This window comes from Cyanidioschyzon merolae, chromosome 11 (assembly GCF_000091205.1).
Source record: "Cyanidioschyzon merolae strain 10D DNA, chromosome 11, complete genome".
NCBI lineage: Eukaryota > Rhodophyta > Bangiophyceae > Cyanidiales > Cyanidiaceae > Cyanidioschyzon > Cyanidioschyzon merolae.
Genome location: NC_010137.1, coordinates 720,740 through 736,060, shown reverse-complemented (window position 1 = coordinate 736,060; position 15,321 = coordinate 720,740). Strand labels below are relative to the sequence as shown.

General features: G+C 58.2%; 3 protein-coding genes across 3 annotated transcripts, besides 1 other annotated feature; 2 read left to right on the top strand and 1 right to left on the bottom strand.

Moving 5' to 3' along the window:
* Nucleotides 1–1,086: 1,086 nt before the first annotated feature.
* Nucleotides 1,087–3,069, top strand: CYME_CMK268C (hypothetical protein, conserved; the record flags this gene model as incomplete). The annotated part of the gene is made up of 1 exon (XM_005536590.1): nucleotides 1,087–3,069. The coding sequence occupies one exon, from the start codon at nucleotides 1,087–1,089 to the stop codon at nucleotides 3,067–3,069; it is 1,983 nt and encodes a 660-aa protein (XP_005536647.1).
* A 1,787-nt stretch (nucleotides 3,070–4,856) lies between these two features.
* On the top strand, nucleotides 4,857–5,642 carry CYME_CMK267C (hypothetical protein; the record flags this gene model as incomplete). Its single annotated transcript, XM_005536589.1, has 1 exon — nucleotides 4,857–5,642. The coding sequence occupies one exon, from the start codon at nucleotides 4,857–4,859 to the stop codon at nucleotides 5,640–5,642; it is 786 nt and encodes a 261-aa protein (XP_005536646.1).
* Nucleotides 5,622–9,608: a sequence feature (possible transcribed region).
* On the bottom strand, nucleotides 6,181–14,892 carry CYME_CMK265C (hypothetical protein; the record flags this gene model as incomplete). The annotated part of the gene is made up of 1 exon (XM_005536588.1): nucleotides 6,181–14,892. One exon carries the CDS (start codon nucleotides 14,890–14,892, stop codon nucleotides 6,181–6,183), a length of 8,712 nt encoding a protein of 2,903 aa, XP_005536645.1.
* Nucleotides 14,893–15,321: the final 429 nt, after the last annotated feature.

Sequence of the window (15,321 nt, the reverse complement as noted above, 5' to 3'; positions counted from 1 at the left end):
CTGCGGTTTGCATCGACGAGGGACCCGGACTCGAACGAGCGTCGTTGGAGCAATCGCCTCGAGTGGAGCGTACGTCACCGCGTTGCACTGCGGGAGCCTCGATGCATCGATACTTCTCAACTTGCTGCATTGTTTTCGTTGCTGTGATCGTTTCGTCATCAGGGACGGCATCGGAGTCCGCAAACCCCCGATCGATTACCAGAGTATGCGCTTGCGTATGCAGCGGATCGCGTACTCGCTGAGAGAATCGCCTGGAAGAAGCGCGTGCTCCTAGGACACTGCACTGGGTGCGAAAATCGAACGCGGGTATCGAGTGGAGCGCTCTGTAGCCAGGCTTGGAGCACCGCAGGGTAGGCCTCGGCGGAGAATGAGACATGTACTAGACGCATGAAAATCCCTGCAAGCAGTCAAGTGCCGGCACTGCGAACGGTACGTCAAGGCTTGATGCATAGGACATGGGGAACGGCAAGTGCAGCACGGGTCGCATCTTTTGCCGGTCCATTGAATGCGTCGTCGATAAGCACCGGAAGCAGAGCAATCGGCACTTGGGTATCGCTGCCATCGTTCGTACCTGTCCACTGCTGACAAGGGACCTGAAGGCACCCCAGATACCGTCGTATTTGAAGACGAGGATACCGGAGAAGCAACGTCCTGCATAAGCTTCTGTCTATGACAGAGCAAAGAGAGCCCAAACTGGAGTCTGTACACCCGAGTTACCCAAGTGCACCCGTTTTATCCTGCGCTAATATCGCATGAGTTTATCAAAGAGTCTGCGAGACAGCGACCAGTACGGTGCAAGGATGCTGGACTCTCCCGTCGCTCGAGTTGGGCTTCCTTCAATCTACTCTACAGATCCTCAAGTCCATCGTCCCCGTTGACCCGAACGAATACCAGAAGCTCCGCAATCGTATCCAGTCCACGTTCCCATGACACCGCTGCGTCATGCAGTCGACGGTCTTTGGCAGTTTTCCGACAAGCTCAGCGTTGCGGGCGGTAGGGCTGGTAGCGGGCGGGTACGAGCCTCTGTCGGCTCTCTTGGACTGGGTGCGTTTCTCGAACAAGCTTTCCGAGCGCCCGTAGCGTCCCATGAGTCCACACCGGACACTCGAAGGCCACCGAAGAGGTGCTTCGCTCGGGACGGGCTGGCTAGTGCCCGTCCAGCGCCAGTCGAGGCGGGTGGTGTCGGTCAAGCCGCTGGAACATGCCCCTCGACGGTTCGTAAACTTGACGTACCCGCCACAGAAACGGGTTGCAAAGCGACGAGCCCGACCTGCTGCTGGAAACCTGCTGCGAGCCCAGACAGGTGCCCATGTCGACGGGAAAGCGGTCGCTCCTGAAGGCACGGTGGCGCTGTGTTTGAGTAACGGACACGGAGAGGACCTCGTTGCTGCCCAGGTACTTCGCGCTCTCTACCACCATACCTCGTCTTGGTTGCACGTGGATGTGCTGCCGCTGGTCGGCATTGGCAGTGCCTATATGCGGCTCGCTCAAGAGCTGGCGCTCGAGCTGCATCAAGAGCCCGCGACAAGCAACGCCTCAGCGATGCCGAACAGGGTCCCCAGTCTGTGTCTCCTGCAACCTCGCGCAACGTTGCCGAGTGGAGGCTTCATCTACGCTCGACCATGGGCATTGCTCCGCGATATCGCCGCAGGTCTTTTTCGTATCGTCATTGGACAATGGAGGCGCAGTCGATATTGGCTGCATGAGAAGAGCACCCAGGTGCCGGCTTACATGTTGCGGTCGGTGCGCTTCGTCGTCTTGGCGGTCGGCGATGTATGGCCGCTCTTCCTGGCAGTCCAGAGCGGCGTCCAACACGGCGTCTTCATTGGGACGGCAAAATCAGACCTCTATCTTCAGAGTCCCGCCGGCGAATGGTTATTTATGCAACCGTATCCTCATCGGTGGACCAGCGATCGCTGGGTGTACGGCCTGAACACAAGCGAAGCGTCTCGCTTTTGCCTGGGTGCAGCGGCTAGGGCGCCCGGCTGGCACGCGAGACTCCAAGGTTGCTGGCGCTTTCTGCGCCTGCTGCTTCTGGATGTCCAATATGCAGTCTTCATGTATCGTCGGTATAGGATTTGGCGCGCTCCGTTCTTCTGGCGACTTGCGAGGCTTTTCGAAGCGCTCCTAACAGGATCCAGCGTCTATTTGCCGTGGGAGCGTTGGCTCATGCGGCGTCTCGGTACTGCGGGTGTTTACGTTCGGGATCAGCTGACGGCTCGCAACCTATCGCGCTTAGATGTTCCACGAGTGGCGCCCTATGCACTCAATCCCATGCTCGATGATCTAACGGAAACCGCGGATATCGAGTCGCATCGGGTGCACGACGCAGAGCCTTTCCTAGTGGTTGCGGTGCTGCCGGGCTCGCGAGCCCCCGAGGCGTATCGAAACTGGGAACGGATGCTGAGCGAGCTGGAGCAGGCGCTCACGAACGCTGACGATATCCGGCTCTCGCTGGAGGTTCCCGTTGCCTCTACACTGGACTGTGCTTGTCTAGGCGGGCTCGCTCAAAAGCTCGGCTGGCATCCGACAAACCACTCGACGGAAGATGCATCCAGAGATAGCGCTGATGTTACCCAAGAATCTACTGGTGAAATGCTGTACGCAAGTGGCGGCCATCGTCTCCGATTCTGGAGTTCGCAATCGTCTAGCGAATCTTCTCTGGTGACAGGAAATCCGCTGAAACTTTGTCTTCAGCGAGCCGACCTGGTGTTCGCATGTGCCGGTACTGCGACAGAGCAGGCGGTAGGTTTGGGTAAACCAGTGATCACGTCACCGGGGAGAGGACCTCAGTTCACAAGAGGTTTCTGGGAGGCCCAAGGACGTCTCCTTGGCCCGAGTGTTATCCTCGCGGATCCGCAGCGAGAGCATGGCGACGCAGTCTCCAAGGCGGTGCTCCGAGTTTGCAGCGCGCTACGTGATACCGCCCAGCGAGCGTCGATATGTGCGTTTTTGCGGGAACAAGCCGCGCTCGTGATGGGTCAAGCTGGTGCAGCGGACTACATTGCACAAAGCATCCTACAACAACTGGACAAGAATCAGGAAGATTATGTTGTTGGCTTGGCATAGAAACAGGTTATCATCTGTGTGAGTGACGGGAGCAGATGCTGGCGGTATCCCCGGAGGCATCGATACCGAGACGAGCGCGCAAGCCTGGGAAGCGTCGGATGCAGTCGCTCCGCGTATGAGCACACTCCACAACGGTTCGGTTGATCTGTGGATGGTGAGCTCGCCCGAACGTGCCTGCTTGCTCGCGCAGTGATGGTGAAGGGAAGAGGGCCTCTTTACGATCTGCAGTGCAGCGAACGGGCGAGCACCAGTTCGCTTCATGATATCATGGTGTCGTTCGGAATGCTGCCGAGTGCGGGAGCTGCTCCAGAGATTGGTACCGGAGTTAGGGCATCTAGAACGCATACGAATGCGTTCTATAAGCGTCTCAGATTAGAGTGAAGCTCTGGAATGCTCGCTGTGATTCTGGCTTCAAATCTTACCAGCCGTTTTCTCGGATGCTCAGTCTCGATACTCGAGGAGAAATCATATGCAATGCCGGATGCATACCTCGTTTCAGGATTCTGGGTCTTGGTTCAGGACCGGGACCTGCGATGCTTTGTCGCAAGTATTCGGTACGACACTGGAATCACGATGAGTTACAACGCCCGCCACCAAGCGTGATCCTGGAATACCCGATACCACTGCCCAGTGCTTACGTTGCAGCCTCCAATGCTTCTCAGTTCCTGACGTGTTGCAAATGAGCATCACACATTATCGTTCATGGATGTATCTGTTTCAATACCAGTCGCGCCGCTGGACTGACCATGAAGACCAGTATCGACGACGTCGTTTGGTAACCTGGCCGCAAGCGCCTGCCCCAAAGTGGTCCGGACTTGTCACGAACAATCATAAGTCCCGTTTGAAAGACGAATCCTCTGTGCTTCGTGACGGTTAACGAGACGGCATTCCGCAACAGCGAGATATATCGATCGGTATACGCACCGGGAGACTCCAGTCTCTGCGGTTTGCATCGACGAGGGACCCGGACTCGAACGAGCGTCGTTGGAGCAATCGCCTCGAGTGGAGCGTACGTCACCGCGTTGCACTGCGGGAGCCTCGATGCATCGATACTTCTCAACTTGCTGCATTGTTTTCGTTGCTGTGATCGTTTCGTCATCAGGGACGGCATCGGAGTCCGCAAACCCCCGATCGATTACCAGAGTATGCGCTTGCGTATGCAGCGGATCGCGTACTCGCTGAGAGCATCGCCTGGAAGAAGCGCGTGCTCCTAGGACACTGCACTGGGTGCGAAAATCGAACGCGGGTATCGAGTGGAGCGCTCTGTAGCCAGGCTTGGAGCACCGCAGGGTAGGCCTCGGCGGAGAATGAGACATGTACTAGACGCATGAAAATCCCTGCAAGCAGTCAAGTGCCGGCACTGCGAACGGTACGTCAAGGCTTGATGCATAGGACATGGGGAACGGCAAGTGCAGCACGGGTCGCATCTTTTGCCGGTCCATTGAATGCGTCGTCGATAAGCACCGGAAGCAGAGCAATCGGCACTTGGGTATCGCTGCCATCGTTCGTACCTGTCCACTGCTGGCATCAGAACAAGGGACTACGGAGATAGCGGCGTATTGAAAACCGTCGATAAAAAAGCAACAACTCGTAGAACTACCCGCAAAGCCCGCCGTTCACCACAATCACCAACAATCCAAACATACCGACACAGCTTCTATCCAGTGCACTCGACTCTGTCCGCCGACACAGGTGTATCCAGGACGCGTGGTGGAAAGCGCACCAGAAGCCGCGCTTCGCCAACGCCGGTACGTTTGCGTTCCACCCGGTCCCGGTTTGTCGTCCTCATGGGCGGTACCTGGCGTACGCTCTTGCCAAGTGCCTGGTCACTCGGACGGGCAGGTTCACCTCTGCTCTCGCTGCAGCTGCTGCAACAGCAAACCTGTAGAAAAGGGGTTCCAGGCACTTTACCAACAGCCGCAGGCCTGCTGCCTCTTGTTGTTGCGGGGCGCTTACGAGCGCCCGTGGACGTGCGGAGGTTCCGCGCTTGCGGCGAGCAGCGCGCTCCAGCTGGACAACGGATCGCTTTCGATACCTTGAAGCTTGTCAGAGTATTTGAAGCATCAGAGTTTACACCTAAACAAGCAGAAGCGCTATCGAGTGCGCTCTCACAGATCATCGCAGATGCGCTGGCCTATAACACCGAGGTGGTTGCCACCAAGGCCGAGTTCTCAGCTCTCAAGAGCGAGATGCAAATCCTTGAAAAAGCAGACTTTGCTGTATTGAGAAGTGATCTCCAGCTCGTGGAAAAGAAAGTCGAAACGTTCATGGCTCAGATCTACACCGAGTTGGAGCGAATCGAGAACCGCGTGATCAAGTGGGTCATTGGCGCTGCCGGCACAGCGGTGATGCTCATTCTGGGCATCATGCGGGCCTTGGGTGGTGGTGGTGGTGGTGGTGGTGGTGGTGGTTTAAATGGTAGCACCAAAAGCTCTCTCAGCCTATCCACGGAACGAGGACTCCTTGTCCATCAAGCGGGCCCCGTTGTTCCTGGATCCGCATCTGCAGCGATTCCAGCGGAGCGACCTCCGAGTTCGCAAGCCACCTCTGTTCTGAACAGCAAGTCCGAATGACTGCATGTATTTGGGATGCATGGTTACCTGTCCGGGGACAGGATACGAACACAGCGTCTAGTATAGGCGGCATTCCGAAGCAGGACGTCACGAGAATCCTGCAGTGCGATAATCGATCGATACCCAATACCGTGGTGACGCTGAGGTGTGTATGTTTTCCGTGAAGCGGCCAACGCCTGCGGGCGTCCCGCTCTTTGCACGAGTCTGGCTGCACGTTCCAGTTGCTGGATCTGTGTGTGTGTGTGTGTGTTTTGTGGCGCTGGCACCGAAGAAGCGCGTCTTTGCGCGCTCGTTGGGTGCTTGTTCCAGCACTTTCGTGCCAGGGCACCGTCCTATGTTGAGGAGACGCACTCACCTACGGACAAGGCGTCGCGTATATGCGCGTTTACAGCGCACAGCGCTCTAGGGAATCCAGTATGGACACTCTGGTTTATACAGCGTCCAGTGCATGGACAAGTTGTCAAGCACACGCGAGTCTACATAGCGCGCAGTGCAGCACGAGTTGAGCGCGATCGGCTCGGCCGCTCTTCGTTCTTTTTCAGTCGAAATGACCATGTACAAAAGCCACTGGAATCTGTTGCTCAAGAAAAGTACGCAGCAGGGTCTCCACGAGCTGCTGAACAGAACGCACCCGTCGGTTTCCTTCGTGGATATGCAGCACTTGAAGCACCGCACGCTCAAACAAGGGCAAGTACGGCAGCGGCACAAAAGCGGTAATCGAGCTCGGACAGACTGCGCGTATCTCACGAAGCACCCGACCTGGATACGCCAACTCGTGGAACGGGAACACCCCGAGTGCAGCGATTAGGTCACTGGCGGTGCTCCGGTTCGATCCATGAGGCAGCGAACTTGACATTGTTGTCGTGGTTGCCATCGGGGTTCCAAAACTGCTCGAGCGTGGTGCGGTATCACCGCTGCAAGTCAGTGGTGTTCCTGGGCGTGCCCGCTCATCTCCGAAAGGCGCATCGGATGCACCGGTCGTTTGCTGCAGCAGGCGATGTTTCCCGGTGGTACCAGCTGTCGGTGCTGCTGACAAGCATGCTGGAGACTGGCCGGAGAACTGCGGCAACATGGAAGCACTTGGCGTCACGTGCGGTAGCTGTTGTTGCGTACCAGTCACCAAACACGAGCTTGTTTCGGGCGCTGGTGGCGCGCAGGTCGCTGCAGCATTGCCGGCTGCAAGCACAGACGTCAGCTGGTCAAGATGTGCTTCTTGGCTAGCACCAGCACTAGATCGTGCTTGAATACCGAGACCTGGACGTTCGTGATCATCCGTTCGTAACGCCGCCTCACGAGCCGTCAGCGGGAGCACTTGGACCAGAGGCTCCAGAGCAACGCCCCGATTCGCAGCAGCAGCAGCAGCAGCAGCAGCAGTAGTAGTAGTAGTAGTAGCACGAGCATCGTGTATTGAGGAACGGCTGGTAACCGACGCCAGCGAAACACCATCGATGCACAGGAGCGGCTCTGGATGCTCTGCACCGTCGCTGAGCTGGTATGGCAACCATGTTGGATCTTTTGCATCCAGTGCTGGTGTTGCTGGTGCTGCGCAGATGAGGTTTCCGCTTCCCGTCGTTTCCCAATTCGTATCCGCGGACCAACACCACCCCGAGCAGATGCCACGGTTAGGCCCTGAACACTTGTGATCGCTCGTGGACGCAACGTCTCGCTCAGGACGCATCTCGGTATCCCCGGTAAGGGCCGCTTGATGTGCAGCTACAACGCTGCGAGCGCGGAGACTGCACGTGGATGCAGTTGCTGTCGCCGAAATGCGAGGCGTTTCCAGCGTCTTGTCATCGACATCGACATCATCCGGTGCGAATACCAGACGATCACCAACTGCTTCTTCGGTGCGGTGCGTCGCGAGCATCGGACCTGGAAGCGGCGACTGAAACACCACGAGCTGGGCAATGTCAGCTGCATCGTGATCGAGACAAGTGCATCGATCGCAGTGATCCCGCAGAGAAAACGCGCGCATCAAAGGTGTTTCGAGCAGGAGCTCCCACGGCACCAGCGAAAGTGTCAGATCACAGACCAGCAGACCGAGACCGCTTGACGGCGTCGAGGTATTGGACAAGTCTTGCGCTGATGCGCTTCGAAGCCAGTGCTCCCGTCGAATACCCAATAACGAAGCAACCGTTGCTGAATGCTCACGACGCTGATGATCAGCAGTGGAGCAGGGTATCGGCTGTGGATTTTTCGGGCAAACTACCCAAGGAGACGCCTCCATGGTCGTGATAGGCACGAAGAGTGCGCTCGCGGCATGCAGCGTCTGCAAGGGACATAGCGCATCTACAGGTGGCGAAGGCGGAAGCGCATGTCCCGCGGAAAGCTCATCCCTTGCTGCGCTGTGCGGGAGCAGGAACCAGCCGTTGAGGCAGGTGTCGCTGGCGGCGTCCCGAAACTGACAAGGTTCCCATGTAAACAGGTACCGGAAACCGTTCTGTAGGTTGTAGACACAGACGAGGCCTCCTACATTGCATATGAAGAGCAGATCCGGTGCTGTACTGGTCAGCGCCGGTAGCGACGACGGTGAAGGTGCGGCAGCGCTGGTGGCAGCAGCAGCAGCAGCAGCGGAAAACGCTGCCGTGCCGTGCGTACTCGCAAGGTGCACGTTCGCGCCTGCCGACCGCTCGCCATCGTGCTGATCATGAGGCATAGCAGAAGCAGAAGCAGAAGCAGTACAAGAAGTACGCGCACTTGTCGTATTCGTTGTAGCAACCGGTGCGTTTGCTGCATTCACGTGGCGATGCGCCTTGTCGACCTGCCGAGCAACGACATTGTCGAGTGCAGTGGGGCTTATCGACTGCGCTGCTGCCGCAGGATGCACCTCCGAGAGCTTTCCCATTTCATGCAACCAGATCTCCAGGGATTCCTCGTTAGCGAGAGCGAGTTCCGCTGTGGAGACCTCACCTCGTCGATAGCGCTCGGTTTGCATCTCGAAGCGCTGCTGCATGGCCCATGCGACCTGTACCGGATCATCCGAGCCAAAAAGCGCGTTCAACATCGTCGGAGAATGCGCTTCATACCAGTCGAGCTGCTGCAACAGCGCGTATAACTGTGCTGTCTCGCTTCGTTTGGTATCGTCGAGGACGTCGCGGACGATCTGGTTGCAAGCTTGAGAGAAGAGCGGTCCGAGTTCAGTTGCTTCGGATACAGCGGCGTGCTGGATACCCGGCACGCTACCTGCGTGGCTACTCGATGCCGTGGCCAGCAAAAGACGCCCTGCTGTGGACGTGCCAGCGCGTTGAGCGCCTGCCAGCGTGCTCCTGGTACTAGTGCTGGTGCAATGCTGGCGTGCTTGTGCAGCGGTAGTTTGGTGGACCAGTCGCGCAGGTGTCGACGACGACGACGACGACGACGACAACATATCACGCGTTTCCGATGAAGCAGCACGGGTGCCGGCAGCTTTGTTTCCACTCGACAACGAGCGACTCGAAAGCATGGCATCGTCACGCTTACCCTGGGGTATATCGCGTTGCTGGCGAAGGATCTGGTGCCAGGGCGACTTGCGCTTTGCCGATGCACCCATGACCTCGGTGGCTACTGCTACCTGCGCTGGTGTTGTTGGCGTCTTCACGCGTGAGCGCTGTTGCAGTGGTGGTGCTCTGTCGTCGGACACTTGCACCCGAGGCGCTCTCTGGGACGCTGTGCGTTGCAGCGCACTGGATGCAAGTGATACTGGTGTACTGGGTGCCGCTTCTCCGCGAGCGCCCGGCGCTGCAGCCGTCTGTTTCGACTTCGACGCTCTAATCGATCTTGAGAATGGAGTTTGTTGTCCATGGTCAGTGGGTCTTTGAGGATGCAGCGCCTGCTGACGCTGCAGCACTGGCGAGTAGGTCGACGGCTGCCGTGATACCGCGTCGTTTGTGCCCAGTGCGACTGCGGGTTCGGGTTGGCGCTCAGGGCGACTAGAGCGCGGCATGCCCCGCCCCAATACCCTCTTTGTTTGACGCCATAAAGCACCAATACGTTTCCATGGATGCTTGGAGCTGGCTACGTCCGGCAGTTCAGACGCGGTCCAGTTAGGAGCGCTGCTTCCGAGACCATTTGCAATACGAGCTCTTGGTGGCGCTGTACGCCTTGGGCGCGTTGCAGTCACACTAGAAGAAGAAGATGATGATGAAGCAGGTGTCGTCTTGGGAGCTTCGGAGCAGTGGCGTGAAGCGGATGCTTTCGCAGCGCTCTCGCCTGGACCGTTGGTTGCATTGGTGCTGCGCTCTACGCTCGCGTCCGTAGAGCTGCGGTATCGTGCCAGGGCGGATGACTGCCCCAACACTGGCGGCATACTACGTAACCCGGTGCGAGTCGCGGAACGTGCCTCTGCCAGTACCGTTTCCAAACTCAGCTGGTTATGGATATCGAGCATCGCGTGCAACTCCAGCACGACCGCTGAGGGCAAACAATACAGCACCAGCACCATCCGACTGAGCAGCTGACGCAGCTCCCGCAGCAACAGCGGTGAAGCCAGTCGCGTAAATGCAAACCGCCCGTTCCGCGCGTCAACATAGAGCGAAGAGAAGGTCGCCCAGGCTTCTCGTAGGAATGCAACGCCAGCCTCGGGCTGCTGGCGAAGGATCATCAGTTGCGCCATTGTTATGCTGACTTCCATGGAAGCCTGCACCATGTTCGTCTCCATGAAGATACTCGCAGCTTCAAGCAGCCGTTCTTCGCATTGTTCCGCATCGTCGTTGTCGTTGTCGTTGGCGGGAGCCTTGGTGAGCGCTCCACCTTCCTGGTATGTAGCTGCAGGCGCCGTGCTATCGGGTTCAGCTCGCACAAAGCGGCGAAGCGCCCACTCTATGCCCATTCGAAGAGCGGCGACCGTGGATAGTGCCGCGTAGATTTCATCCGCCATAACGCTATAGAGATAGGCAGCAGCAGCAAACGAGAGACGGGCTGCTTTGATCACGTCGACTGGAGATGGCGGCTCTGGGGAAGCCCACCGGATGGATTCCGCCAACCATCGTTTCCACGTGCGCTGCATTGCATCGGGTAGTTGCTGCACAAGTTTGAGTGGAGGTACCAAACGCAATCGACTGAGACGTAGCTGCGGAAGCACCTCAATGGTCACACTCGCGGGTAGTGCTGCCTGTAGAACGCTCCCACTGTCCAGGTGGTACGCCATCTCGCGAAGAACTTGTCCACGAAGGTGCATCAGACGAGCCAAGTTACGGAGCCGTCGAAAGCTCGTCATTTCCATCGCACAGTCGATTTCGGCGAGCGCATCGAGGAACTGTTCCTCGTACAGCAACGCAAGAATCGTTGCCTCTGGCGGGGCGCGACCTCGTACCAACTGGAACATTCGCGCTCTATCGAGGTTGTCGATGCAGGCAGCTGTCGAAGCAGCAGCAGCAGCAGCAGCGGGAAATGTATCATGTCCAGGCAGACGCTCTACCTCAATGGACTGCATGTGCAGTGAGTCTCGCGCGTTTGCACGGCTTTCCGTAGCGGATGCAACGTCCTTCGGTGTGTAGTTGCTGGTCTCCTGCGGCGCTTGCGCAGTCGACATCAGAACCTGACAAGGCGCAGGAGCACCTGCAGACGCTGCGCTTGTCGCCACAGCAGCGCCTTTGCTGGTGCTGGTGCTGGTGCCCGCACAGCTCATGGCCAAATAGCGCAGATATGCTTGTCGACAGGCGACCGGATTCCCCAGACGCAACCAGATATCAGCCAGTTTGCGGTGAATGATTGCTTGTCGAGCTGGAGGCAGTAACTGCTGGAGCTGCATGAGCGGTTGAAATGCTGACGCTAAGCGACCAGCTCGAATTCGAACATCCGCTAAAAGCAGCAGGATATCCGAGAGATGCGACTCTATCGTGCGTCTCTCGGTACGAGCACTCGGAGATGGTACCCGTCTCTCCGCAGGGTCCCAGGGTAACCAGTCACTGCGCTCTGAATTGGTGCGAGAGGGCGTTTCCGTTGTTGACCTACTGAGGTTCATGCGTGTTTCCTCGCGTGTCAACGAGGTGAGCAATGGCTCAGAGCTGGTGCCCTGTGTCGCTGATGCTATAGAGGCTGCGGCATCTTCGAGCGCATGCCATACAGCGGTTAGGAGTTGTTCAGCACGAATGAACCAACCGGCTTCTACGAGCACATACCCCAGACGGAGCGTGACGTGAATCGCCTGCAGGAGTTGTCCTTCTAAGGAGACTGCTCGGAGCAGCGCGATGTTCGCCTGAATCGCTCGAACGTAGTCCTGCTCGGAGAGTGCCAGTTCACTGATTCGTTGGAGGAGCAGGTTCGGACTCTGCCCCGTGCGCTCAAGAAAAGCGTCTGCTGCCGCGGTTAGCGCTGCAACAGCGTATCGGTACTTGGCTCCCTGTCGTAGACACTCGGCGTAACGCTCGAGTACGCTCTGTGCAAACTCCGAAACGCAGGGCGAAGCGTCCACCAACGGCGGACACCCGTGCATCACCACGAGTGCTTCAAAGAAATGCGACTCAGCCTCACCATAGTGTCCAGTGAGGCTCGCACGGTGTCCGAGCACTGTCGAGCAGCGGTAGCGAGACTCACAGTGTCGCGGAAGCAGCGGACAACATTTCTGGATGAGAAACTCGCAGAGAGCATCCGGGCTGTGGAGATAGGGCCGGAGCTCCTGGGGAAGCTGCCAAAAGGTCGTCGCCCATGCATCATACAACGCAGCGGTGTCATAATCCAACGGCTCTAAGTTGAACGGAGATACGCCCTGGAGTAGCCAGTACAGTAAACACGCTGCCCTGGCAATTACTTGAATGGATCCGAAGCTTGCTGCCTGAACACCGTGTCCATCGGGCGCTACCAAATCCATGGACTGCTGCTGCGCTGACAAACTCGACGCGTCCTCTGCTTCCGGTGCCAGGTCTGCTGTCGTGCTCTCGAGTTCAGCGGTAAGCACGTCAGCATAGTGCCCGAGGCAATGCAACGCGTCCCGACAAACGCGCTCCCAGAAGGTCTTCTTCAGCGGGGCATCCAAGTCGGGGCCAAACTGTAGCAGGAGCTCGGCAATGATCAGACGCGCCTGCCACCGAACCGAGGCACTAGCCTGGGAGCTCAGACTTGACAGCGTTCGGTCCAGAAGCGTCACCAGATGCGGTATTCCACCTCGGTCGATACGGGCCTGTGTATATACACGGAATAGGAGCGTGCCGAGCGTCGGAAACAGATACGACGCCAGCCACGGTTCGAGTACCGGGAGCCAGTCCGGCTGCATGCCAAGTGCGTCTACCAGCAGCAGGCAGCGCTGCAGGTTCGCAAAGGCGAGTTTGGCTCGCCGCCGTGCTCGGCAGCTGCGAACACATTCGCTGACTTGTGTGATACTGAGCGCCACCAGAGGTACCCAGGGCATGTAACTGTGCAGGTCACTGCATGCTCGAAGCAGCTTTCCGTTCGAGTGCTCCCCGAGTCCGGACAGTTTCTGTAGATTGGCGGGACTCTGGACCCACTGACGCACTGGTGGCGGGATTAGGGGATGCTCAAAGGGTGAGCCAAGGCTCGACGTTACGAGTCCGATCAGCCACAATTCGAGCTCCTTCTCGGCAAGCTGCGAAGCTCGCGTCTCGGGGAGACGTAAAAACACCAACGATGATGGACGTGGATACCGCATGATGACTCGTCCGCGATATAGCGCACGAGCACGATCAACAATGCGAAAAAACGCCGGTATCACACCGTCCTCGAAAGTGCTGGGGGCACCAGCGCTCCCGTCAAACGTATACGTCGCGGGTATGAAGTCGCTGAGAGCGCCAGCCTCGCCAGCTGTCGATGTTTGATACTGGTGACCGAGTTCGGCGTCCCAGTCGGAGTCAGAGGCGGACTCTGAGTCCTCCGTAGAGGTGCTCTGGGTCGACGCCAGAGATGGGGTCGGACTTGGTTGTTTTGCAGGCCCACTAGGCAGCGGAGAAAGCGGCACAGTACCACGCAGCGCTGGCGGTGCTGAGGCGGGTTCCACGCGGAAGCCGGCGCCTGACGCGGGGCTTTTGCGCTCAGGCGACCGGCTCCGGTGCGCTGGAGGAAACGCTGACTGCCTTCCTTGGCGTTGCCCATCAAAAACTGCAGACAGTTCACGGGCAACTTTGGGAGCAGGAGCACGGGCGCCGAGCCACAGATTGTCGGCGAGGCGACCAGTACGCATGATCATTCGGGTTCGCGGGGAAAGCGACGCAGCGACTAGTGTCTCGGGAGTGTTCATATTGGACCGGTTGCGGCCTGTAGCGGGGGAGCGCTCACCGCCCGCTGCGCTTCCCGCAACACCGACTGTCGGTGAAGGCTGCACCTGACCGGCGGCGTGCGCTCGCATGGCCAAAGGCACTGACCCTGAGACGAGCTTTTCATTTGATGCGGGTGCTTCAGATCCGTTGACAGTGACATCAGGCTTCCTCTGGTTGCGAAATGTGGATCGAAGGCTCGCACTGGGGCTCGACTGGTGTACACCCGATCCGCGCGTTATACCGCCGCTGGCGCTCGAAGTGAGTGTCGGTGCCGAGGGCACTCGAAACAGCGGGTGCAGCCCCATGGTTGCATGATCTGGCAACTGGGGCCTCTGATCCATAACCTGTTCTTGAGGAATGCGATCAGGAAAGCAGAAATCATCAGTCCAGTCGGCCGCAACGGTGGTCGCTACTCGCCCAATAATCGCTGTATTGAGAACATCCGGTGTGGGCTGTTGACGTTGCTCCAGCTCTCCGGAACTGGTCGTCGCCGCAAAACTCCGCAGATACCCGCGACGCCGCGGCGTTGCTACTGCTGGCTGCTGTATGCGCGGTGAAGCGTTGAAGCCAGCGTTTTGTTGGGCGGATACCGATGTGATCTCCTCGATGGCGTACTGGCGACCCAGGTCCGTGAGCGTCGATGTAGAGCGCGTTAGAGGTAAGTGGCCACGTGAGCCGCACGAGCCGATGAATCGCATCCTCCGCGAGCGATGTGCCCTGCCGTCTCGAACGAAGCGCACATGTGCATCGTTCTCGAACAATGGCTCGGTAGCGAGACGTTGGCTATGACCGTGATCGGTTGAGCGCTCGCTGCGGGGATCCAGCGACGCGTGCTGACTCGGGGAACGCTCGCGTAGCTGTCCATCTGGCCAATCCGCGGGTCTTCGTAGCGAGCTGCCGCCTTGGTCGTCCTCGCACGGCGGTGTTGACGAGCGCAGGCGCGCAAGTCGATCCAACTCGTCCAGGAGCGCGAGCTCCTCAACAGACGTTTGCCTCGGGATTCTCTCTCTATCTGCACCAGACTCTAAGGTCTCATGAAAAGCTTCCAAGACGCTCTGCTGCATGGATATGCGTTGGTCAGGGCTAGAGCTGCTGTCGCTGTAGTGGCAGCAACGGGTGCTCCCCGGCGGTGCGCTGCTTATGACCCGTCGTGAGCAGTCTTCGGCGTTGGCGACGAGGCAGCGCACTCCGGGGACTGACACCACTCTGAGAGCCTCTGTCAGTACCTTCTAGTGATAAAGTTGAGACAAGCGCTCAGTCACAACGTTTTTGAAGCACACGTTTGCAAAACGAACCCCAAAGGTTTTGCTGGTACCCGGACGCGCTGGATTCTGGGACTCGAGTGCTCGTGTGCCGGCTGCGTACGTCGTCGCTGGGCGATCTGGACAGCAACGTTGTCCATATTGTTCAGTAATTTCTAGTGATCGAAAAAACCCAAAAATGCACCACAGCGGTATCGTGTATCAATAGACACCCGGCCACAGACGCCTTCC